This window comes from Scyliorhinus torazame, chromosome 1 (genome assembly GCF_047496885.1).
Source record: "Scyliorhinus torazame isolate Kashiwa2021f chromosome 1, sScyTor2.1, whole genome shotgun sequence".
In the NCBI taxonomy this organism is placed as follows: domain Eukaryota; kingdom Metazoa; phylum Chordata; class Chondrichthyes; order Carcharhiniformes; family Scyliorhinidae; genus Scyliorhinus; species Scyliorhinus torazame.
In genome coordinates this window covers 348989981-349017590 of record NC_092707.1, presented here as the reverse complement: position 1 = coordinate 349017590, position 27610 = coordinate 348989981, and the positions used below count along the sequence as shown (strand labels likewise).

The window sequence follows — 27610 nt, the reverse complement described above, 5'->3', positions numbered from 1 at the left end:
AAACACTGATTGAAGAAATAAAACAAAAGTGGGAGGAAGAATTGGTTATGGAATTGGAATGGGGACTATGGAATGAAATTATACACACGGTCAATACTACATCTTCATATGCTAGGATAAGCTCAATACAATTCAAGACAGTACAGAGGGCACATAAGACACAGGAAAGAATGAGCAGATTCTTCAGAGGTAGAAGATAAATGTGAGAGGTGCTAAACGTAATATCTAAGTATTGTAAAATACAATATGGGGTTTACATGTGGGTTAAACTTTTAAATTGGCCAACTTAACGTCACAAGTAATGCCCGCAAGTAAAAAAAACACATTTGACTTTTAAATTCATATTGCACAAACCATGCTGTTATAAGCTTTGCAACTCTTAGATCAGCTACATAAAAAAGTGACTCAGACTGCTCCTTAAAAGCACAAACTGATAAAATTCAACAATGCATTATGCCATTTTGCTTCTTTACACTGACATCGAGTATAGAAAACAAAGATCTACATCATTTATATGACACAGAGATAAAAAGATTGTAAAAATGTGTAACAGGTAGATAGGATAGATAAATATATGTGCGAAGAGAGAGAAAACAGTCAACAGTTCAGGTTGACAATCTTTCATCAGAACTGGTAGAAGTTACAGAGATGTAACAAGTATAAGTTTTAAGCAAGTACAGATAAAGCAAAAAGGAAGGCTTGAAAGAACAAATGGGAAGTCTGCGGAGGGCAGAAGTGACTAAATGATAAAATGGGTGATGGGTCAAGGAAAACTGCCAATTTTTATTTTAGAGAGACTCTGCTGTTAGCAGGGCCTCCTCGTACATTTGGATTTGGATGAGTTACCACACTCCCTGACACCCTCCCCCATCTCCCCACTCATTTTGTGGCCCAAGCTACTGTGTAATGAGACAGAAAGCATACAAGGGCCAAAGGTAACTTGGGGTAATACTGGCACATTTCGCAACTTAAACAGAGTTTATATATTTAAAAAATAGCTTACTTAAAAAAAATGTGCAATAAAACTGTGGCTACGAATAACTGGATGTGGAATTATGCCTACAATTTTCATGCACGTTGAGTTCCCAATTTCAGTTATGCTACAATGAAAACCAAGAAACAGAAGTGACAGGCTGATGCGAATTTACACCATAGTTAACAGCTATCTATGTCCTGAGATGGTGGATTGAATCTCAAATTATTCCAGCTAGATTTTACATTTAGTCAAAATAATTTAATGCCAGGAAATTGCTGAAGAATTATTGATTTAAAGATACACTTAAACACAAATTTAATGTGCTAAAAGGCTGGCATATCTGCTACAATAACATTGTATTATCATTTTTTTTTAAAAGAGGATTTTAAAAGTACAAGAACATTTTAACTCAAATTCACTGGTCACTCATTCTTTTACTAACATTTTGGTAAAGCATAATAGCGTGATCCAGTTACAGATTCTGTTCTTCCAAAGAGAGTTTTGAGTTACATAAACTGCTTAATTCAAATTATCTGATCATTTGAATTCTCTTCTATATGGTAGTTTGAAAGGGAACTTTAAATGTCAACATACAAATTTGTATAAAACTCTACGACCTCTGGTGATATGGAGTATATAGAAGCTGTTATCCCAGGAAAACTGTTAGCAAGGAATGGTTCACAAGAGCTCCCATGGTTTCGATCACCCTCTAACTATCACAAATTGAGCCATCGTTCTTCTTCCAATGAAAGAGGACAATGGCAACCTTCACATGCCCCTCTTTTACCATAACTGTTCCAGCATGACTGATGCAATGGATAGTCTGACCTCATCTTATCAGTAAAAAACAAATAAATGTGGTAAATAATTTGAAACTGACGCTTATTCTACTTAATGGATCACCCACTCACAAAACAACTACGCATTCAAGTTTGGGTGCACACAAGGGCAATTGGCATTGGCAAAGAAAATATTGATGTTGAATGTGTGATAATATTTCTTAATCAATGTTGATGAAACCACTGTTTACTAAAATATACACCTAAACAGAATGCCAGTCACCAACAAAAAATACTGAAGTGGGGAGAGAAAAAAAAATATTTAGGATGATTTGTTTGGCAAACTTTATGGATGAATTTGATTTTAGCAATAGGAAATTACAATTGCTGAATATTTAGAGAAATAACTCATCTTTGTGTTGTGTAACTTGTAAAGTGATCAAGTTTCATTCATTAACCCAAACTTATATGGTGCTTATATTCATGACTAAAATCATACATGCCTAGATGATTATGAATAAATGCTGACAAAAGGCAGAGATTAGGAACTAGGTTGGAAAGCTTGGTGAACCACAAAAACATTTTAAATGTTGGGGTGAGAGGTGGAGATCTGAAGAAGTTCAGGGGAGAGTACCAAAGCCCAAAAACAGCATAAATGAAGGCTATATCACCAATAAAGAGTGGCACAATAGCACAGCACCAGGGACGCAGATTCGATTCTGATCTTGGGTGACTGTGAAGTTTGCATGTTCTCCTAGTGTATGCGTGGGTTTCCACTGGGTGTTCCAGTTTCCACCCACAGTCCAAAGATGTGCAGGTTAGGTGAATTGGCCATGCTAAATTCTCCCTTAATGTCCAAAAGGTTAAGTGGGGTTACTGAGATAGGGTTGGGGCATGGGGCTAGGTGGGGGCATGGGGCTAGGTGGGGTGCTCTTTTGGAAGGCCAGTGCAGATTCAATGGGCTAAATGGCTTCCTTCTGCAGTGGAGTGATTCAATGATTCTTCTTCCATGATGGAGTGAAGGGAAAGAGGAATGACCGATCAGAATTACAAGCATAGAGTTTCAGGAGAGGGCATCGAGTTAGACAAACTAGCAGTGATAGAGGGGTGGAGTTTATGCTGGAAGGAGAATTGGCATAACTAACTTTGATGATCGAGTGCGTCTGGAAACTCGTGGGCGGAAGCCAAATTTCTAGACCAAGTTTGCAAATTACAAAACCATGTGTAATGATTTCAGCAGTAGAGGGGCAGACAAAGTTGTAGAAGTGGAACCAATTAATCCTAATGATGGTAATACAATCGTAAATTACAGAGAATGCTGGAAATCTGAAATAAAAACAGAAAAAGCTGGAAATATTCAGCAAGTAAGGCAGCATCTGTGGAGAGAAACAGAGTTGCCATTTCAGGACGAGATGACTTTTCATTGCAACTGCTCTGATGGAAGGGTCAACTCAAACTGAAACATACTCTTTCGCTCCACATTCTCTCTACAGATGCTATCTGACCTGCTGAGTATTTCCAACATTTTTTTGTTTTTAAATAATAATAAATCTAATGATGGAAAGGATTACAAGCATTTCAATATGTGCCTGCATGTGACAAAATGGTTTAGTGCCTCTGCAGAATTTGGCTGTGCCATTTCATTAATATTACTTCAAACTAATGGGTAATCGGTCTTTTTTAGTAAAGCAACTTCAAGTTAACAACTGGCTGTGTGATACGAAGATGAAATATTGATGGTTTTGTGGGAGTGATTTGTGATCATAAATTAAGATCATTGTACAAAAAAGTATATTGGTTTTACCACAATCTTTTACGCTGTATTTACGTAAAGATAAACAAGGTGTGTGACAACATTTTTCACTAATAAAAGAATCCTACATTTCCAATTCTATAAGAGCATACATAATACGCAAATAACAATGGACCAAACTGCAAATCCAATCTAACAATATATCTGGCCCACATTGACTCTGCTCTAAAGGCTATTAGACTTCTTTGAACAGCAAATGTGAGATTAACAGCTCTTCTGAAAGTATTTTATTCTAACTTGAACAATTAAAACTTTGAACATTATGTACTCACAATTACAATAACAATCGGCATTTAAGTATACTTGTTCTTCATCTGAACATATTTCACAAATAATCATCAAAGAATCTCAAAATTAAACAGGTTTTAACAATAAAATAAAATCCACTCGTGGCTTAATATGGAATGAATTTCAAGAATCTGAATGTAATTCAATGATTTGCTAGAACGCCCCTGTTCAACATCAGCTCCATAGTCCAGTAACATAATATGCATTCACAACCCAAAATGCAGAATTTTCTGAATAGTTGTAAACTATTTCTCAAAACTGAAGATTAAAAAAACTAAACCAATGAACCTAAATTAGAAGAACATGTATTTCAATCTTTTAGCCCATCTTACAAACTGCTTGACAAAACTGAACACAACAAAACCACAAACCACAAGCATCACAATTTGCTGACAACAAAAGGATACCAATGAACATTCCAGTACAATCAAATAGAAACCAGGGACTAAACAGATTAATCCAAGCTGGCCCACAAAAGACCATAAGACATAGGAGCAGAATTAGGTCACTCGGCCCATCGGGTCTGCTCCTCCATTCAATCATGGCTGATATTTTTCTCATCCCCATTCTCTTGCCTTCTCCCCATTGTATTATTCCTCGTGTCTGAATAAAGCGCATGCGTAGTCTTACAGTTGAAGTAGATGCTTTATTGCTATGAGCTTGTTCTCTCTCCAGCGCTTAGACTATTTACATCTGAGCTGCCTGTCTGTGTCCTGCTCACCAGCTGCCGTCCCTGTGAAGAGATAGAGACTACTTCCTGTTTGTCTATGTATATACATCTCTGATGCTCCCTCTAGTGGTTACTTAGTTGTAGTGTCTTTACAGTAACCCCTTGTGTATATACAGTGATGCATATCACTACATCCCCCCTTTTTTCTTACATATTTTCTGTACTTTGTTAAAGAAAATTGTACAAAACATGTAGATAAATGAGATGCACAAGTTGCGATGATATTGATGATTGTACAATGCCAATTAATATTAATGAGTCCAATTTTAATTTTAAAAAATTATGAGTCCAAACTTTATGAATTTGTTCAGTTGAGTTGCTTTCCTCTTCTGTTGTTGAAGTGATGTTGATGTTGTCATTTCTTTGTGAACGTCGTCAGTGTTCTTCTGTTTAAGTAACCAACAAGTCATCATCAGGTGTTCGAATGGTCAAATCACTTTGTTGTCTGATTTAGACTTTTTTTTTCTATGCTTGTGGTAGCGATTCTGTATGTCATCTTTGTTGTCTGACCTGGACTTTTTTCTGTGCTTGCGGTATTGATTATGTATGTCATCTTTATTGTCTGACCTGGACTTTTTTCTGTGTTTGCGGTATTGATGTTGTATGTCATCGGTCTTGAAAGCTGGTTTGCCTGTTTGTAGTGGAGCAAATGTGAATGTGAGATTTGTTGTCATGCCATGGTATGTTTGTACTCTTGCCATTGTTTTGAGCTGTGCTGTTACATTGTCCTTCATGTGCAGAGTTGTGCCAAGTTGTTGTTTCATTGTTGTTTTTGTCGTTTCCGTCTTTGTTGTTTCCATTGTTGTTCTTGTTGTTTTTGTCGTGCTTGTTGTTGCCTTTGTTATGCTTCTTGGTGTTGTTTTTGTTCTTGTAGTTTTTGTTGTTGTGCTTGTAGTTTTTGTTGTTGCTCTTGTTGTTGCTGCTGTTGTTCTTGTTTTGCTCAATGACTGTTCAGTGTGGATAATTCGAGTCACTCAAAGTTATTTGTGTCAGTGTTTTTTGTGGTACCTGATGTTTCATTAAGCGTTTCTTCTTGAGGATTGTGAGAATGATCTGATGTTGCATTGATCTTTTGTGGTTGATGTGATTCCTCTTTGATTCCTTGGTGCTCCTCTTTTGGAGTCATTTCAGGTTCACTTGAATCATCTTTGGTTTTTTGATGCTCCTCTTCTGGAGTCAAAATCTTCAAGATTTCATTTTCTTGTGGATAGGTTAGAGTAGATGAGGTCTCACTGGACTCGAGAGTAGTTTCACTTTGATTGTTGAGTGCCTCTGTACATACGAGCTGAGATCTGTCAGTCTCGCTGTGATCTTGCACATTTTGTATGGGAATTCGGATTTCTTCGTCACTTGTCTCACATACAGTGGGTAGACATTCAGTGTCTTCGTGTTCGTTAAATGAGCTGAGTGGACTTTCATAGTCTTCTTCTGGTGGCTCAAATAAGCTGCGTAGACTTTCATAGTCTGCTGCTGGTTGCTCAGATAAGATTGATAGACCTTCATCGTCTTGTTCATGTATGGACTTCGCTATGCAGTCTTGAGTAGCTTCCATTGTGGAGTCTGTCAATGAGCTCTCTGTGGTGGCTTGTATCGCTCTCGCTTTGGAGTCTTTCATCGCTGTGTGTGTGGAGTCGTGCAGTGGCATCTCTGTGGAGTCAATCTGTGCTCTCCCAACAGAGTCGTTCAGTACTCGCTGTGTGGCATCGTTTTCTACTTGGGTATTTGACAGGTTGCTGTCATCCAATGTATCGATGATCTGCCATTGCATCATGGTATTGGATTGTCATGTGAGAGTACCTTTAAGACATGGATGTTTAAACAATGTCAGAGTCAGAGAGCGGGTGGAGCTGAGGTCAGGTCAGCCATTTTGCAGTTTAGTTTTGCAGTTTGAAAAGAGCTTGTGAGTGTCTGTGTTTTGCAGTGAGCTGGATTTGCTGTGATTTCTGCCATGAAAGACTATCTCTGGTTCATTTGGGTGATTTAAACTCATAATAGTAAAGCCTTTAACCTGATGTGACTTTGTTTAAAGGTGTCAAGTCTCTTGGAAGTTCGAAGGAACATTTTAAGGAATTATTTACTGTTGCAATATTTTCTGAGTTATCTTTGAAGTAAGGGGTGTTAAGAGATCCAATGTTTATTTAAAATGTTAAGTTGAGTTCATGGAATAAACAGTGTTTTGTGTTTAAAAACCCACGTGTCCATAATTGTAATTCCACTCCTAGGGAACAAGCCGTGTGCTGGGAAAAGCCAACAAATACATTTAAGGGAGAGGTTGGTTGAACTGCATGATACATTTTGGGGTTCTGAAAACACCTCGCCCATAACAGGATTCATCTACCATGAGTAGAGTCGTGTTGAGCTTTTCAACCGTGGCGCTGATGCTTTTATGATCATCATATCTGAATAACGCAGCCATGTCGGAGTAGTATTCTTCGGTAAACAAATCATCTTTTTTTCGGATTTGTCATCGTGCTCTTCATGTTCAATGAACAAATCATCTTCTTTGGTTTCGGATTTGTCATTGTGCTCTTCACTTCCGGTGGTGCAAACTGCTTATTCCAGGGTGCTGCGGAGGTTATTTTCAACTGCTGGTAGAAGTTCAGGCATTGTTCTGTCTTTCGAAGTGATGTGTTTTGTAGCTTTAAAACTCTTTTTTTCAATTTTCGGACATTTCCCCTTTAAGTGGGCGTGGTCCAGGGCCTCTGACATCATGACGCTCATGACGTAAAGCGCATGCGCAAATCGCTTTTCCTTTACTGTGCGTTTTTTTGGAAACTGCGCATGCACAGCTGGCACATGCACAGATCCCTCTTCGAGCTGTGCACACATTTTCTTCAATTGCGCATGCGCACAACGATCTGCGCCCACTACTTCTTTTTTCAATTGCGCATGTGCGGCTGCCATTTCCTGCGCATGCGCAGACCCAGATTTGTCTCTTTTGTTCCCCTGGCTGTTTAAAATATGCTCAGATGCCATTTTAACTTCTTCAGACTCATGGAAAACAACTTTTTCACTGTTTTTTCTTGTTAAAAACTTAAAGTTATTTTTTTCTTGTGATCTGCATTTGTCATTCGCGATTTCCAGCATTAACCCGTTCTGTTCTGATGATTGTTTGAGTTTTGCAACACTCATTCCCTGTGCAATTTGGTCTCTTGAGCATTGCATGTCTTAAAGAAGCATTGTTACTGGTGTTACAGTAATCTTCAATTTTTTTAAGTACTACTTCTAATTTTGTGTTGTCTTCACCTTAAGTAATTAAAGCAGTTTTAGATTTCTCAAGCTTCATGTCCAGCTAGAAGTGATATTTTCATTTCTTCTGAGGCCGCACACAACTCATTAGCTACGATATACAGTTCGAACGTTTGTTTAAAGATTTTCCATCTATGACTTAAATTACCGGTTGTTTTCAGCTGCGGTGGAGTTCCAACTAGTTGCATCGACTCAGCGAAGTCTCCCCACGTCCGGATTTTCTTCTGTTTTCGATCGTGCTTTGTCTGCATCTTGCATAACCTTTCTAGTAAGCGTTCTGAAGTCACCTGGTCCTGGTACCATGTATTATTCCTTGTGTCTGAATAAAGCTCGTAGTCTTACAGTTGAAGTAGATGCTTTATTTCTATGAGTTTGTTCTCTCTCCAGCGCTTAGACTATGTTACATCTGAGCTGCCTGTCTGTGTCCTGCTCACCAGCTGTCGTTCCTGTGAAGAGGTAGAGACTACTTCCTGTTTGTCTATGTATATATACATCTCTAGTGCTCCCTCTAGTGGTTACTTAGTTATAGTGTATTTACATTAACCCCTTGTGTATATACAGTGATGCATATCATACACCCATAACCCCTGATCCCCTTATTAATCAAGAACCTATCTATCTTTGTCTTAAAGACACTCAGTGTTTTGGCCTCCACAGCGTTCTGCGGCAAAGTGTTCCACAGATTCACCACCCTCTGGCTGAAGAAATTCCTCATCTCGGTTTTAAAGGATCGTCCCTTTAGTCGGATTGGATCATTAAATTCACATACTAAGCATAAGTAAATTAATTCATGAGGCCAAATTTTAGTTTCAAATGTTTTGAGGAGTCACGGCAGGTCAGAATCAGATTTCTTGGGCAGAGGGTGGAAATGGAGAGAGAAGAGATTGCGCTGGGTTTTTTTTGACATGGGAGGACTTTTCGAACACGAGTGTGCTCTGACCAACTCACGCACATGTCTAGCTTTCAGTATGGTGAAGCAGGAGGAATGGGCACACCCACATTTTGGTCTTGGGGCACTTCTACAATCACACCACAGAAACCTGGCCACAGAAACCTCCTTTAAATTGTAAGCAGTAGCATTATCTGTCCCTATCTATCTGTATGATGCAACACTTTAAACAAAGAAACTAGATTCCTGGACTACTGCCAAAACACTGGATTTATACAGCAATTGTTGAAAAATTCTGATGTCTTCCAAAATATTTTTATTCATTTTTTTTCTCCAAATGCTTCATGCAGTTTGAAGTACCTTAGAGATGAACTTCAGATCTGACAAGAAAACCTAACACTGTACCCTACATTCTTTTTAATTCATTTACGAAAAGTGGGTGTTGCTAAGGGTCACATTTATTGCCCATCCCCTAAGTGGCTTGTTAGGCCATTTCAGAGGGCAGTTATAAATCAAACACACTCCTGTGGGTCTGGAGTCACATCTAATCGACAGCGGGCAAGGATGATTGATTTCCGTCTCTAAAGTATATTAGTGAAATTAGGTAGTTGCATAGTCGGTGATAGCAACTTTCACTTCAGATTTATGAGCTAAAGTTAAGTTCTCCAACTGCCAGGGAAGATTTTGAACTTGGATCGCCAGCTCATGCTAGCAGCCAGTAATTTAATCACAAAGCTACCACGCCCTAACATACAAGAAACTCAAGTTTGTTGCAGAATGAGTGAACACTATCTAAACAAGAAAGTGTTCAATGATTATTAACATCCGTTTGACTACTTCTGCTGTTTCCTTTCCTTCCCCTAGCTCACCAGATCAAATATGCTCTAAGATCCAGCATGCCCTAGCCCGGAATAACCTCTTTCTTTAGTTTCTTTCCCATTTCCTCTTATGCCCTTTCCGAGTTCATTGTGTCCAAGAGACCCATCTCCTGCTTACTTGACCCTATTCTCACCAACTGCTAACCTGGCCCCAATTTTTATTAAATTCATTTTTGTGGTGGGCGGCACACTGGTGCAGTGATTAGCACTGCTGCCTCACGGCACGGAGGACCTGGGTTTGATCCGGCCCTGGGTCACTGTCCGTGTGGAATTTGCACATTCTCCCAGTGTTTGCATGGGTTTCACCCTCACAACCCAAAAATGTGCATGGATTTACCATGCTAAATTGCCCCATAATTGGAAAAGAATTTGGATATTCCAAATGTCTTTTTAATGGGATGTGGCTAATTGCTCTTGAGGTGGTGGTGATGAGCTGCCTTCTTGAATTGTTGCATTCATGTGGTATAGATACACCCCCTGTGCTATTGGGGAGGGAGATTCAGGGTTTTGACCCAGCGACAGTGAAGGAACGGCAGTACCTTTCCAAGTCAGGATGCTGAGTGACTTGGAGGGGAACATCCAGGTGGTGGTGTTCCCATGTATCTGCTGCCCTTGTCCTTAGAGATGATAGTAGTCATGGGTTTGGAAGGTGCTACCTAAGAAGCCTTGGCAAGTTCCTGCAGTGCATCTTATAGATGGTACATGCTGCTCTGTGCGGCGATGGTGGAGCGAGTGAATGTTTGTGGAAGAGATGCCAATCAAGCGGGCTGCTTTGACTTGGATGGTGTTGAGAATTTTGAGTGTAGTTGGAGCTGCACTCATCCAGGCAAGAGGAGAGTATTCCATCAGACTCCTGACTTGTGTCTTGCAGGTGGTGGACAGGCTTTGGGGTGTCAGAAGGCAAGTTACTCGCCACAAGATTCCTAGCCTCTGACCTGCTCTTGTAACCACAGTATTTCAATTGCTAGTCCATATAATGGTCACCCCGAGGATGTTGATAGTGGGGATTGTGATGGTAGTGCCATTGAATGTCAAGGGGGCAATGGTTTGATTCTCTCTTGTAGGAGATGGTCATTGCTTGGCACTTGTGTGGCATGAATGTTACTTGCCACTAGTCAGCCCAAGCCTGGATATTAATCAGTCTTGCTGCATTGTTACATGAACTGATTCAGTGTCTGAGGAGTCGCGAATGGTGCTGAACATTGTGAAATCATCAGAGAACATCCCCACATCTGACCTTGTATTGGAAGGAAGGTCATTGATGAAGCAGCTGAAGATGGTTGGGCTTTAGGACACTACCCTGAGGAACTCCTCCAGTGATGTTCCGGAGCGGAGATGACGGATCTCCAACACCCACAACCATCTTCCCTTGTGCTAGGTATGGTGCCAGTCAGTAGAGAGTTTCCCCCCTGATACCCAATGACTCGTTTTACTAGGGCTCCTTGATGCAGCACGGTAGCATAGTGGGTAGCATTGTTGCTTCACAGCGCCAGGGTCCCAGGTTCGATTCCCGGCTTGGGTCACTGTCTGTGCGGAGTCTGCACATTCTCCGTGTCAGCGTGGGTTCCCTCCGGGTGCTCTGGTTTCCTCCCACAAGTCCCGAAAGACATGCTGTTAGGTGGATTGGACATTCTGAATTCCCCCTCCGTGTATCTGAACAGGAGCCGGAATATGGCAACTAGGGGCTTTTCACAGTAACTTCATTGCAGAGTTAATGCACTACTTATGACAATAAAGATTATTATTATGCCACACTCGATCAAATGCTGCCTTGATTTCAAGGGCAGTCACTCTCACCTCTGGAGTTCAGCTCGATTGTCCATGTTTGAATCAAGGCTGTAATGAGGTCAGGAGCTGAATGTCCCTGGCAGAACCCAAACTGAGCCACAGTGAGAAGGTAATTGCTAAGCAAGTGCCGCTTGATAGCATTGTAGATTCATCACTTTACTGATGATAGAGAGTAGCCTGATGGGGCAGTAATTGGTCAGGTTGGATGTGACTTGCTTTTTGTGTAAAGGACATACTTCAGCAATTTTCCACATTGTTGGGTAGGTGTCGGTGTTGTAACTGTATTGGAACAACTTGGCTAGGGGTGCGGCATGTTCTGGAGAACACATCTTCAGGACTACTGCCGGAATATTGTCAGGGCCTTCAGTTGTTTCTTGAATTGGCTGAAGACTGACATCTGCGGTGCTGGGGAACTCAGGAGGAGACCGAGATGGAACATCCACTTGGCACTTCTGGCTGAAGATGATTGAGAATGGTTCAGTCTTTTCTTTTTCACAGTTGTGCTGGGCTCTTCCATCATTGAGAATGGGGATATTTGGTGGGGCTGCCTCCTCCTCCAGTGAGTTGTTTCATTGTCTACCAGCATTCATGACTAGATGTTGCAAGACAGCAGAGTTTAGATCCGATGAGTTCGTTGTGGGATCACTTAGTTCTATCTATTTCTTGCTGCTTATGCTGTTTGGCACACTAGTCCTATGTTGTAGCATCACCAGTTTGACATCTCAATTTTCGGTATGCCTGGTGCTGCTTCTGGCATGCACTCCTGCATTCTTCATTGAACCAGGGTCGATCCCCTGGCTTGGTGGTAATGGTAGAGTGAAGTTTATGGCAGAGTACAATTCTGCTTCTGCTGATGGCCCACAGCGCCTCATGGATGTCCAGTCTCGAGTTGCTACATCTGTTCTGAATCTCTCTCATTCAGCACAAGTGCCACACAACACAATTGAGGGTGTCCTCAATGTGAAGATGGTACTTCGGCTTCACAAGGACTGTGCGATGGTCACTCCTATCGATACTGTAACGGGCAGATGCATCTGCGGCACAGATGCATCTGCAGCACAGTCTAGCAGTTATGTCCTTTAGGACTCGGCCAGCTTGGACAGTAGTGGTGCTACAGAACCATTCTTGGTGATGGACATTGAAGTCTCCTACCCAGAGTACATTTTGTGCCCTCGCCACCCTGAGTGCATCCTTCAACATGGAGTATTGATTCATCAACTGATGGTGGACAGTATGTGGTAATCAGCAGGATTGTCCATGTTTGACCTGAGGCCATGAGACTTCATGGGATCCAGAGTCGATGTTGAGGGCTCCCAGGGCAACTCCCTCCCGACTGTATACCACTGTGCCCCAATCACCAGGGATGGTGTTATTGGTTATCTGTAAGATATGATTCGCGAGTATGATGATGTCAAACTGCTGCTTGACTGTGAGTCAGCTCTTCCAGTTTTGGTACAAGCCCCCAGATGTGAGTAAGAAGGGTTTTGCAGGATCGACAGGGCTGGGTTTGCCGCTGTCGTTTCCCCTACTGGTGTAAATGCCGGTTCGTCTGTCTTTCCTTTTAGACAACCGTATAGTCAACCACATTGCTGTGGATCTGGATTCACATGTATGCAAGACCAGGTGAGGACAGGAGCTGGATTTTTTTTATGACAATGGTTTCATGCTTATCATTGGACTTTCAGTTCAATCTCCACCATCTGCCATGGCGGGATTCAAACCTGGATCCCCAAAGAATTATCCTGGGTCTCTGGATCACCAGTCCAGTGACAACACCACTATGCCACCAGTTCTGGATGATCAGAAATGTCCTCAAACCAAGTAATTTAAATGCCAACGGCATTGCTCTTTGATCCATGCCACCAATTCCATCTCTCTCTTCGGCAACTGTGTGAGGCTGAACAAAACCGTTCAGTCGTGGTGTCGTATCTGACTCGGGTGACATTCCACTTATCCAGATCAACAGGATTGCCTACTACCACCCGTGGCAACCTGACAGGGTCTAGCTTTGAGCCCAATTAAATTTTGATTTATTTATTGTCACATGTACGGAGGTACAATGAAAAGTATTGTTCTGCTTACACTCCAGGCAGATCACTCCATACATGAAAACATACAGCATACTACATTGGATATCTTAAATTAAGAAATTGAACACTTTCAATTAAACGGCAACCCAACCTTAGGCAGGCTGATGGGAATTCGGACTTGGCCAAAGTCAAATACACAACCCACAGACAAACTACCAGAATATGTCCAAAGATGTGCAGGTTAGGGGGATTGGCCATGATAAATTGCCCTTAGTGTCCAAAATTCCCCTTAGTGTTGGGTGGGGTTACTGGGTTATGGGGATAGGGTGGAGGTGTTGACTTTGGGTAGGGTGCTCTTTCCAAGAGCCGGTGCAGACTCGATGGGCCGAATGGCCTCCTTCTGCACTGTAAATTCTATGATGTCTGGACCTGCCTCATCAATCACACATCAGGAGATTATCAATCCTATTGATATGCACGGATTTGTTTTGGGTAGCCCAGACCGAGCCAGACGCTTGGGCACCCAGAGGTCCTGCCGTTACCTTAAACAGCAATAGCTTATATGCTAGCAACACCGGAGATGGACACCTGGGTGCATCAATGTTTCGTCAAGCATACATCTAGAAACCCATCGAGTGTTGGGACCCCCTTCCAAGGCCTCATTGGCAGGAAGCCAGAGAAGCTTCTGGAAAGGCAGGAGGATGGGTATAAGAATCCACACCCGGACCTCTCAGCAGAGAAGATTCCATGCAGAGGCAATCGAGACGTCTGACCGGAGGTGGAAGGAAGCAGCATGCGAGACACACCTTCCCAAAGACGGACCTGACAGTCTCAGAATCGGACCCACAGCTCAGTCAAAGTCACCTTTACAGGTAGTATAACAAATCTTGGGAATCTTTAGTAAATGTTACTGGGTTAATTGAAGGGTAAATATTGTTGTTGTGAAATAAAGTTGTTTGAATTTTATACTTGCGTTGTCCTTTGTTCTTCTCACTATTAAAGACATCCGGGTAAAACCCCTTGAGTAAATAGACTTGAAGTATCGGAATTGGGCAGATACAACACACCCTGTAACATTATCCAACTTCACCACTGCCTCAGCTCATCTGATGCTGAAACCCTCATCCATGACTTTGTTACCTCTACATTTGGCAATTTCAATACTCTACTGGCCTACGTCACATCCTCCACCTTCATATACCTGAGCTAATAAAAAATGAATTGATCATATGCTAACTCACATCAAGTCCCATTCACTCATCACCTCAGTGCTCACTGATTTATAGTGACTCCTGGTCTGACACAACCTCACTTTTAAAATTCTTTTATGGCCTTGCCCCTTCTCACCTCTAATTCCTGGTCTCCCACCACGTGACCTCCTCTGTAGCCACTTCATCACATTTTCACATGATCACTCAGTCTACAGCCAGTATTAGAGTGCTGTTTATAGGAGCTTGCTGTGTGCAAATTGGCTGCTGTGTTTCCTGCATCATATTGGCTAATACGCATCAGAAGTCTTTATTGCCTAGGCCCTAAACTCTGGAATATCCTCTCCACACCTCTCTGCCGCTCTACTTTACTTTCTCTCTGTGATACACTCTTTAAACCCAACTATTTTGACCAGGCTTTTGGTTATCTGACTTAATAGGGCAGCACGGTAGCACAGCGCCAGGGACCCTGGTTCAATTCCCGGCTTGGGTCACTGTCTGTGCAGAGTCTGCACGTTCTCTCGATGTCTGCGTGGGTTTCCTCCCACAGGTCCCAAAAGACATGCTTGTTAGGTGAAATGGACATTCTAAATTTTCCCTCCGTCTACCCGAACAGGCGCCAGAATGTGGTGACTGGGGGATTTTCACAGTAACTTCGTTGCATTGTTAATATAAGCCTACTTGTGACACTAAGCTCTACGAGCCTTGGAAATATCTGTGCTCCTCCAATTCTGCCTCTTGCAAATCCCCAACACTAATTATCTCAATTTCATTTGATTGCTTTTGCTCCAAATCCCTCAACTAACAAAACCTGATCTTTAGTGTCCCATCATCCACAATCTTTTGGGGGGAGTTTCAGATCCCTCCTGTGTGTGCAAAAGGTTTTCCTCATATCGCTTCACATGCACGTGAAACTTTTGCATCACTATTGTAAAGTGTAATTACTTTAGAACGTATCTTTTGACTACAGTAAAAGAATCCTGAAATTATCATAATTTATTTAGAACAGTATAGAGTTTGCTGATTTAAATATTCATTTGTTATACTTAATGGGTTGAGTGGCAAAAATATTTATCTTTTAAGGTTCCTTTTACATTTAGGTTGATGCAGTGATCATACGACTGAACTTTGCAAATTGCGTCTCAATTGTTCTGTAGAAATTGATGATTGCTAATTTAATTTTTTCAGTTCTAACTAAACAGTTTTGTTTTATACAGCCCATTTCATAGATTATCAATTATCATAGAATTTACAGTGCATTCGGCCCATCGAGTCTGCACCGGCTCTTGGAAAGAGCACCCTACCCAATGTCAACACCTCCACCCTATCCCCATAACCCAGTAACTCCACCCAACACTAAGGGCAATTTATCATGGCCAATCCACCTAACCTGCACATCTTTGAACTGTGGGACGAAACCGGAGCACCCGGAAGAAACCCAGGCACATGGGGAGGATGTGCAGATTCCGCACAGACAGTGATCCAAGTCGGAATCGAACCTGGGATCCTGGAGCTGTGAAGCAATTGTGCTATCCACAATGCTACCGTGCTGCCCAGCACTCAGTCTTTCAGCTTATAGTTTATAGTACTGTTCAGAGACTAGTCCACTTGGCTCAATTGATATCATCCTGACCAGTCAGGTGGATATGTATTCAAGCCCAAACCCCAAGCTTTGTTCGTACAATCTGGCTGACAATGCCGTGCAATGCTGTCAGAAGTGTAATCAGTGAGACATTAAAACCAAAGTGGGGTATTTAAATTGAAGAAAACAGGGAGATCTCTCTGGCCAACTTACATTCCGCAACAACACTACCAAAACAGATCATATGGCATTCATTTGCTTTTTAAAGGTGTTGTTTTTGCCTGCAATTTGCATACTTCAAATATGAATTTGCTGGCTGTGAAATACTTTACAGAAAACATGGGAGGTTATGCTGGGACTGTATAAAACATTAGTTAAGCCACAGCTAGAGTATTATATGCAGTTCTGGAATCCACATTATAAGAGGGGTGTGATAGCACTGGAAATGGTGCAGAGGAGATTTACCAGGATTCTGCCTGGGCTGAAGAGTTTTAGTTATGGAGATTGGAGAGACTGGGGTAGTATTCCTTGGAGCAGTGGAGACTGAAGGGGGACATGATTGAGATGTACAAAATTATGAGGGGTATAGATAGAGTAGACAGGAAGAAACTTTTCCCTTTGATGAAGGGATCACAGATTTAAGGTAAGGGGCAGGATGTTTAGATGGGATCTGAGAAAAACATCTCCAGAGGGTGGTGGGAGTCTGGAACTCACTGCCTGAAAGGGAGGTGGAGGCAGAGACCCTCATAACATTTAAGAAGTATTTAGATGTGCACTTGCATTGCCAAGGCATACAAGGCTATGAACCAAGTGCTGCAAAACAGGATTAGGTGGTTGTTTTTGACTGACATAGATGTGATGGGCTGAAGGGTCTTTTCTGTGCTATAGATCTCTCTAACTCTATGGAAAGTGCGATGTACTGTAAATACTAATGGTCATGCCTTCAGCTACCTAGGCCTCAAGCTCTGGAATTCCCATCCTATACATCTCTTCCCCTCTTCTAAGTACCTCCTTAAAACTCACCTGGCTAATAAGATCATAAAAAAGCAAACCAAGGACGGGGGATTATTTCTAAGGAAAATAATTGAAAACCTGTATTGAATCTCAGTTAGACCACATTGGTGTCTAATTTTAGTTGGCATATTATAAAAAGGAGACAGAGACACCTTACGAGATGCAAAAAGGCTTTACAATTATATCTAGTCAGGAAAAGATAAACATGCGGACTATCCTTTCTCTTGTAAACGCTGAAGGGTAACCTAATATGTACCTTTATAATTAGAAAACGTTTGATAGAGTAGACACAGAGCATGCCTCTGCTCGTGTAAACGAGCAAAACCAGAGGCAATCAAATGAGTTAGTCACCACGGAATCAAATAGAAAATTCAGAACAAGCTTATTTCACAGAAAATGGGGAACGTATCAGCGGGAGGGGCTGAAGTGAATAGGATAGATGCTTTTAAAGGGGTATATTAGCATGGAATGGAGAAAGGAGTAGAGGGTCATGCTGATGAGAAAGGATGGGAGGAGACGGAAATGGAACCAGCATGTATTGGTAGGACTAAATCACCCGTTTCTGTGGTGTATATTCTATTTAGTTCTATTGTTATGGTACCAAGACCAGACCCCAATTGATATTAGGAAACTGGATGAGACCCCAATTATTTTTCAATTTGTAAAACTGAGCAAAGGATACTTCGCTTCAGGAGTGGTTCCACAGATAAATAGGGACCTTTTTTATTAAAAGAAACTTTATTATTAACACGGGAGTAAACACATTATCACAGAACATACTTTTCTAACTTATATCTTCTCTATCTCCAATTAAGCAAAACCCATTACAGGTCAAAAGCCACTGGTAAATAAAGTCAGCACCACTGGTAAATAAAGTCAGCAAACACAGGGATATCTTTTATAGAGAGAAAGAGGGAGAGAGGGGGAAGAGGGAGAGTGGGAGAGAGACCCTTTCAGGGGCACCTTGCAGATACTTCTGTCTCTGTCAGGCTACTGCTCAACCTGACAGCAGTTTACAAAGCTGCTGTTCAACTTCAAAACTCCTAGCAGACAGACTTCAGTCTTCCCATTAATCACATCATCTCTATCACACTCAGATCCCATGATCTGCTGACCAAAGTCTAAACATAATGGCCAGGATTCGCCAGAATCCCAGTAAAGTGTTGACCCCGGCGTCAACGGACCGCCAGGCCCATGCATTCACCCCTTCTTCGGGGGCTAGAACGGCGTTGGAGTGCTGTCCGCTGGAAAGCCGGCGCGCCACGGGTCCGCGCATGCGCGCCACAGCTGGAGACGGCAACCCACGCACATGCACGGTCCCGCACCAGCCCCTGGGCAATATGGCGGAGCCCTACATAGGACCCCCCCCCCCCCCCGGAATTAGCCCGCCCGTCGATCGGTAAGCCCCGATCACGGGCCTGGCCACAGTGGAGGCCCCCACCGGAGTCGGATCCGATTTCCCCCCCCCCCAACCAGGACGGCCCCCGCAGCCAGAACTCAGAGGTCCTGCCGGGTGGGACCATACGTAACCCACGCCGGCAGAACTGTACGGAACACGGCGGACACTCGTCACGTCGAGCGCGGAGAATCGCCGGGGGAGGCTGCTTTCAACGGCCCCGACCAGTGCGGCGGCAACCGTGCCGACGCGATTGCCGCCGATTCTCCGGTCGCCGGAGAATTGGCGGCCCGCCGTCGGAGCGGCATGGCGCGATTCTCGTGCCGCTCCCCTCCCCCCCCGGTGATTCTCCGACCCGGCGCGGGATCGGAGAATCCTGGCCCATGTCTCAAATTATTTACTCTCCACGGAATCTCCAGCAAGCATAACAACTGTGTGGCAAAATGTGGCTCCAACTCCATCTACAAATTTGCTGACGACACGACCGTAGTGGATCGGACCTCGAACAACAATGAGTCAGAATATAGGAGGGAGATAGAGAGCATAGTGGAGTGATGTAACAACAACAATCTCTCCCTCAATATCAACGTAGCTAAAGAGCTGGTCATTAACTTCAGGAAGCAAAGTATTGTACTGCACCCCTGTCCACATCGACGGGGCTGAGGAGAGATGGTTGACAGCTTCAAATTCCTAGGTGTGCACATCACCAACAATCTGTCCTGGTCCACCCATGTCGACACTATGAGCAAGAAAGCACAACAGCGCCTATAATTGCTCAGGAAACTAAGGAAATTTGTCATATCCACATTGATTCTTATCAACTTTTACAGGTGCACCATAGAAAGCATCCTATCTGCCTGCATCGCAGCCTGGTATGGCAACTGTTCGGTCCCAAGACCATAAGAAACTAGAGAGAGTCATGAACACAGCCCAGTCCATCACACAAACCCCGCTCCCATCCACTGACTCGGTCTACAACTCCCGCTGACCTGTTTTGTAGAATCTGATTTGGTAAATAAACCTCAGCTCCCTAGTAACTTTTCTATCTCTCTAGTACAAACTACACAATGACCAACTTCCACCTTCTCAGATCTTCTCCTCTTTAAGCATTCTTACATGAATTTTCAGATTAAAGCGGAATATTCTGAACAACAGGCCACCCAACATAACCTCTATAACAAGACAACTCCATCTTGAGGAGAGCTGCCAATAATACAAAAGGAACAAATTGTTCTTGCATTTAGTTCAAATATGAAATAAAAATGATAGTATTTCAGGTCCCATAATGCAAAATTCACCTTCAGGTACTCTGATCCATATCATCTTCAACTGGCAAGGGTAAGAAAATCAAAAATAGTTACATCCTGAAATCAAGACAGATTCAAGTTCTGCCTGTCTGAATTCGCCCTCACTAATATACAAAGAACATTGCTCAGGTCTCCTCCAAATACATCTATGCTGGGCTATAGTAATCTAATCTAGTCATAAAATTGCACCTTTCAAGCTTTGCGGTTTAAAATAATTCATCAGTAGATATCCTTCATTCTCAGTCTTCCTTTTAAATGTATATGGACGGTCATAATTGCCCATTTTTCAGCTTGTATACTGCTTTACAGTTTTGCTAAGTTTTTCTTTGCAGTATTCCTGACTTAGTTTTAAATTCTTTTTAACAAAGGCTCAATCACATAAGCGTTGAAATTCCAAGGAGCACATAAAAGGCTCCACCAAATGCAGCAAGATATAACATCCTGCATATCCTGTATGTTTTATTTTTGGAAACTGAAAATATCTTTCAAACAGATGATTCATGGAGTTTATGGATTTATGGCTAGAGGTGGCAACGATCAACAAATCCATCAACACCCTCAATGCAATATTTGAAAGGTCCTTAGGCATATAAACCTTTAGTAATCCAGTAATATTGTGAACCTTTGAGTAACATGGGTTTAAAGGTGTACAAATTATAAATTAGCTCAATTCACCAGCTTTATATTTGTTAGTAAAATAAAATTCGACCAATTTTCATACCAAAAATTTAAAACAGAGTAGGTTACCTCAAAAAAGGTCTTATAAAGCTACATTTTGATTTTGTGGAAAAAATGGAGGGTTTCGCTAAACATATGATTAATACAATTAAACAATTAATTCATCCACACAATTATGACAAAGTAAAATTTTGGAATTGTTTAAAGCATGTTTTTTTTTTTTTTAAATCCCGCCATCTTTGAAATTCAAATAGTGATTTTCCAATCCTGGATAACCCTTACCTGGGACTAAATAGTTAAATAGAGGCAGCAGAGTTCACGATAAGATAAAAACACAAATACCTTCATACACAAGGTCGAAATTGCTATCTACTTTGTCAATTTAAACTTTTGCTGCTATCAAATGTTATGCTTTGTTAACCAAATTACTATTTTAATACCAAGGCCTTTCTCATTACATCAGCAGCTGAATGTTTAGTTCGATAATAATCCTTGCCCCAACGGCCGTGTGGATAACAATTTTTGTACATTACAGCAAGCTGGGTTTCATTCCACTTCTACACTTGGAAACAATAGCAAATAAGTGGAATAAGTAAGCTTCACTGGTTGTCTATGCTATTTGTTTTTAATTGCAACATGCACTTTAGTGGATTGCCATTACAGCGGGTTTCAACCAAGGTCAGAGGGTCCGCATGCAATGCATACTTGTTAGTGCTAATAATTTGATGGAACCCATCACAGACAAATTTACTTAAGGAACCTACATGCAGCTTTCTCGATTACAGAAAGGCTATACTAATCAACCTCCTTATCAAATTTCATCTTGTTCTGAGAGGAGAAAACTTCTTTCGGCTCCCTTTCACCCTCAATCCACAAGATACAATCATGACACTCAGCTGAAAATGGTTTCAATACATGAAATAAAACATATCCTTACCACAATTGCTGGAGACAAAGTTTAGCTGCGCAGCCATTGAATCAGCTTTTTTTTTTAAGTATCTGATTTCAAAGAAAAATATCCAATGAAAGGTCTGGTCGTTATAACAGCTGCATATGCTTATTCAAGCCCACTTCACTGTATAGCAATTATAAAGTAGTCTCCCTGCAACGTTTAACAAGAAACTAAACAAGATGAATTGTAGAGAAAAGGAACAAAGGTTAAAATGAATGAGTGAAAAATATGCTAACAGAGGTGTGGCAGTTGGAACCTGACTGGGCTACGTCACGTAATTAGGACTTTGGCAAACAAAGTTTCCTGTATTCAAAACTACAGATAGACTTAACCTTTGTGAGAACATGAACCAATCAGGTTGATTTATACTACAGGCCACTGTTGGCAAGAGGTGGTGGCAGTACCACATGTACGGTAAATGATTATATTAGAAACCATAATGCACAGTGGCAGCAGTCTAACAAACACAATGTGCTGCAACCATCTGCACTAGGTCAGGAGCTAGCTCCTTAAACTCAAGCAAAATTTGAGATTAGAAAATTAAATTGGTCACTTGAAACAATTTAACTCATAGTTAGAGAAATGTGTATATGCTTAAAATGAGTAGCAAAGCTTATATTTGAGAGATAACATTTAATTCGTAATTTCTAGCAAAGTTTGTTAAATAAACTACAGTAACTAGCAAACTAAAACGTTAATTTGTATGATGTAATAATCGGAAGCTTACCCAAAGAAAATACAGCAGTTCCATTTCTTATAGAAATATATTTTGTTCCTTTCCCCCATTGCCACCTCTTTCCCTCTACTTCCTAAAAGCAACAATCCATATAAACACTACTACTGCTGTGAGGACTGTACTGCTCACAGAAACGTTAGTAATAAATACACAGAACGTGAGGGGGTATAGGGGGACCGGTGAAGAGAGTGAGAGTATTTGTGCAGAGACCCATTTGAGTGTGAAGGATCAGATGAAGCTTAGGAAGGGGTGGGCGAGTCAGGTATTTCATTCGGGGTTTGATAGTAGGGCTCGGGGGGTGGCGATCTTGGTGGGCAAGAGAGTGAGGTTTCAGATGGAGAAGGTGGCGGCAGACTGGGGGGGCAGTTACGTAGTTACGTGATAGTGACGGGTGCGTTGGAGGAGGTTGGTGGTGCTGATAAACGTATATGGTCCCAATTGGGACGAAGCGGGGATCGTGAGGAGGGTGTTGGGTGCCATCCGAGATCTGGATATCCATGAGCTGATAGTGGCCGGGGTGGGGACATTGGAACATAATGCTGAATGGACAAATCCCAGCCTCACTCGCTAACACAGCCAGGGTGGAGAATAGATGTGAGGTTATTGACGGATCAAAGCTTCTGTGACAAGATAGAGAAGTTGAGGAGTATGTGGGGGTTAATTGCATGGGGGAAGTCTCACGGTCGGTGGTCTGGGAGGCTCAGAAGGTTGTGGTGAAGGGGGAGGTGATCTCGTTTAAGGCTAAGGTGGCTAGGGAGGAGAAGGAGGTTCGGCAACAACTGATAGAAACTATTTTGGAGGGAGATATGCGGGGCATCCGGACCCGGGGTTCCTGGCAAAGAGGAAGGAGTTGCAGGCGAGGTTTGACCTGTTGACCATGGGGAAAGCGATGCGTCAGTTGAGAAGGGCGAGGGGGCTGTTTACGAGTACAGGTAGAAGGCAGGGCGTATGATAGCAAGTCAGTTCCATAGGGAGGCGGTGGCGGGGGAGATAGTCCAGGTGCGGGACAGGACGGTGATGGCTCCGGAACAAATTAATAAGGTGTTTGAGGAATTCTGTTGGGGCTTGTATAAGGTGGAGTCAGCGGAGGAGGAGCGGGAGATGAGGGAGGTTCTGGGTGGGCTGGAGTGTCCGAATTTGGAGGAGGTCGAGAGGGCAGGGCTGGAGGAGCCGGTGGTGGTGGAGGTGGCAATTGGGAGGATGCAGACAGGGCTCAATGGGTTCCCGGTCAAAGTATATAAAAGATTTAAGGATAGGCTGGGCCGTTGATGGTGGGAATGTATGAGGATGTGATGCATAGGGGTGTCTTGTCCCAAACGATGGGGCAGGCCTCCATCTGATTGTTGCTCAAGAAGGATAAGGATCCAGTGGAGTGTGCGACGTACAGGCCCATATCTCTGCTGAATGTAGACGTCAAGATATTGGCAACGATGTTGGAGGTAAGGTTGGATGGGTGTCTTCCAAAAGTGATTGGGGAGGATCAGACGGGGATAAGGGCAGACAGTTGTCTTTGAATGTGAGGAGACTGTTGAACGTGGCACTTTCTCCGGCAGAGCGAAGGGAGATGGAGATGGTGGTGACACTGGATGCGGAGAAGGCGTTTGATCGGGTGGAGTGGAGATATTTAATGGCAATATTGGGGATATTTGGGATTGGGCAGAGGTTTGTGACGTGGGTGCAGCTGTTCATAAGGAGCCCATGGTGACCGTGCGCACAAGTAGTATGAGCTCAGGGTATTTCGCATTGCACCAGGATACAAGATAGGGATGCTCCATGTCCCCCACTTCTGTTTGCATTGGCTAGAGAGCAGTTTGCCACTGCGCTGAGGAGCTTGGGGTTGTGGAAGGGGATGGAACACAAGCAGATGACTTGTTGTATACTTCGGAGCCGAGCTCTTCGGTGGGGAGCATAATGAGGATGCTTCAGGGATTTGGGGCGTTTTCAGCGTAAAAATTGAATTTAGGGGAAAATGAGTACTTTTGGTCTCCCCTCCGGGAATGGGAAGGCTGCCATTTCATCTGGCAACACATTTTAGGTATCTGAGGGTGCAGGTGGCCCGGGATTGGGCAGGGCTTTGGGATTTTAACTTCGCTAGCTTGGTGGGGAGGGTGAAGGCAGATTTGCTGAGGTGGGACAATCTCACTCTGTCATTGGTGGGCCAGGTGCAGACAGAGAAGATGAATGTTTTGCCGCAATTCTAGTTCTTGTTTCAATGCCTGCTGGTCTTTTTGCCCGCCCAAGGCTTATTTTAGGGGGGTGGATAGGCCGATCTTTCATTTATTTGGGCGGGAATCGTGGCCAGGATTAGGAAAGTGATATTGCAGAGGGGACAGCAGGACAGCTAGGTCTCCCAAATTTGATGTATTATTATTGGTCGGCAAATGCAGATAAGATTTGGTGTTGGAGCAGGGAGAGGAACTCTGTGGGTGAGGTTGGGGGCGGGCTTTTACAGCGGGTCAGGGCTGCGGACGCTGGCAACGGCACTGTTCCCGAATGCTCCAGTGAAGTACTCATGAGTCCGGTAGTGGCGGCGGTCACATTGAAGATCTGGAGGCAGTTTAGGCAGCTTTTAGATTGGGAGTCAGGGGGTTGCCAATTAGGGGGAATCATGGCTTCAAGCCAGGGAGGATGGACATATGGTTCCGGGGATGGAAAGAGAGGGGTTTAAGGAAATGAAGGATCTGTTTCTGGGAGGGCGATTTGCAAGTTTGGAGCTGGGCAAGAGGTTTGGACTGGCGTGGGGCAAACATTACAGGTATATGCAGGTGCGGGATTTTGCAAGGAAGATCTTCCCGACCTTCCCGATAGCAGCTGCCTTCCAATTGCTGGAGGCAGTTCTGTCAGCAGGGAGGTTGTCTCGGCGATTTACGGGAGGATTTTGGAGGAGGATGGATTAAGGCGAAGTGGGAGGAAGAGTTTGGAAGAGGGACTGTGGTGGGTAAATGCCTCGACTTTGAGCACGAGGCTGGAGCTGATACAGCTGAAGGTAGTGTACAGGGCACACCATACAAAGTTTAGGATGAGCCTGCTGTTCAAAAGAGTGGAGGGTGACTGTGAGCGATGTGGGAGGAGCCCTGCAAATCATGTACATATGTTTTGGTCCTGTCCGAAGTTGGAAATGTTTTGGAGTCCGGTCTCCTAGAAACCACATTCTGGGTGTCAGACCAGCCGGTGCCGCAGGTGGGTGCGGTGGCAGATGTTTTAGCCTTCGCTTCAATGATTGCTCGCAGGCGGGTCTTGTTGGGGTGGAGGGCAGCTTCTCCACCCTGTGCCTCGGTGTGGCGGGGGGGCCTGCTGGAGTTTCTGACCCTGGAAAAGGTGAAACTAGCTATAAGGAGGGCGAGTGATGGGTTTTACAATTGATGGGATTTGTTTATCATGCATTTTCGGGAGTTGGTAATCGTTGACTGTTGAGAGAGGAGGGGGTTGGGGGAGTTTGTGGGATTGTTGCAAATTGTAAAATTGTTGAAAATTTGTGGAATAAAAATACTTCTTTTAAGTAATACACAAGAGTTCAGATCTTGCAGTCAGAATAATGGTCACGCTATCAGCATTACTGAGGAGTAAATGGTCACGCTACCAGCATTACTAAGGAGTAAATGAAATAGTAATTGCCAGCATCTACACATATGCAATCAAACACAGGAATTAGAAGTTACTGCGCAATTTGCATGCTCTTCCACAAGCTTAACTGCACCAATACTTTGGTGAGACATTCAAATTCATGAAGTTGTGAAATTGGTACTTATCCACTAGATACTCACTTCTCAATGGCAGTTAGGGATGACTAATAAATGTTGACCAAGCGAGCAATGCCCACACCCCAAGAACAAAAAATTACAGCACATCAAATTAAAGATAGTCCATTTAAGTATAAGTGAACTTTTAAACATTGTGATCAAGCCTTAATTAATGCCAAGCAAATTCTTCGGCACCAAAAACTTCCTTCAACAAGTAAACAGACTTACTATTTCAGATTTTAATTATTGGTTGGGTGGATTGGCCATGCTAAATTGCCCCTAGGTGGAGTTACGGGGAAAGGGTATAGGAATTGGGCCTAGGTAGGGTGCTTTCAGAGGGCCGTGCAGACCTGATGGGCCAAATGGCCTCCTTCTGCACTGTAGCGATTCTATGATTGGAGTTTATTTTACTTATTTGTCTCTCATCTTTCAATTGCATCTTTCTTTCCCTTTTTATTTCACTCTTGGTACAGATTTAATTAAATATTCTAATGAGCGCGATCTACCAACCATGCAGCACCTGAAAGGAGGCGCTCCGCTTCCGGTAACTGCTGGGAGACGCAATCCCGTGAGACGTCACGATTTGAAGCCTCACTCTAATATGCTGTTCCTTGAGGTAACCAAGGTGTTGGGCTCCATCCCCTTCGCCTTGGATACCTCGTTTGAGCGTTGTTCAGTACTAGTCTCCACGATTGGGTACCAGACAGAACAGCACTTATGGGGGTCTCCTAGGGGATCGGAGGCTCCCAGATGCTTGCCCTCTGGGCAGGGTGGCACCCTGGTACTGCTGGTGCCAGCTGGTCTCCCTGGAACTGCCAACCTACCATGCTGGTCGTGCCACCTGGCAGCAGCACTGCCAGGGTGCTAGGCTGGCAGTGCAGTGGTGCCAAGCTGGCATGTTTTGCACTGGTGATCGGACATGGGGGGGCCCTGTGCACGTGAGGCGGGAGGGGTGGGGGGGGTGGAGATGGCGAAGATTCCCTTAAACGCAAGTTAAAGGCTTTCGGGGTTGTGTCCGGGGGTCGGGAGAGCAGGGCACCATTTAAAAATGGCGTCCCGGTCTCTCCCTGCAATGAGGAGTTTCAGCTACTTCAGTGCAGGAAACGGAACTAAGAGTGGTCTCAGCCGCGCGTTCCCCGCTGAGGCCACATATCTAACTGGAGTCACGTTAGATAGCATTTCCAAGCACAAAATCACATGGAATTTGCAGCAAGCTAATGTCCCGATTTTGAAATTATTGGCAATTGAGAAATGAGAGGAAAGAGGAGAACATTGGAAAAATTAAGGCTGGAGGCAACAAAAATAGGCTCTAAAAAGACAGACATATCCACAAAAATGATATTAAAGTCAGCCTACTGTACTTTTGAACATAAAACACGTAATTTGAAATGTGCTAATTCTTTCCAAGCACAAAATCACATGGGATTTGCAGCATACTAATGTCCCATCAACAACACTAAGGATACATAATGAAATAGAAAAGACAGAAAAATATATGTTGGCATCTGACAACTGTTCTACAAAACTGCCATCTTTATTAATAAGAGAACCACTGGCTTTGTGTTAACCTTAGCTGG

At 43.2% G+C, this 27610-nt stretch overlaps 1 protein-coding gene across 2 annotated transcripts in view; it reads right to left on the bottom strand.

Annotated features, from left to right (window-relative positions):
- Positions 1-27610, bottom strand: part of LOC140425871 (echinoderm microtubule-associated protein-like 4) — a 371640-nt gene that overhangs the window by 246969 nt on the left and 97061 nt on the right. Inside the window, exon 1 of one of the 2 annotated variants that reach the window (XM_072510260.1) lies at positions 21543-21783. The exons of the other annotated variant lie outside the window; for it this stretch is intronic. Coding sequence (XP_072366361.1) covers positions 21543-21579 — 37 coding nt within the window. The 5' untranslated portion in view covers positions 21580-21783. Of the gene's footprint in view, positions 1-21542; positions 21784-27610 lie in introns of those variants that run through there. 2 annotated transcript variants of the gene reach the window in all.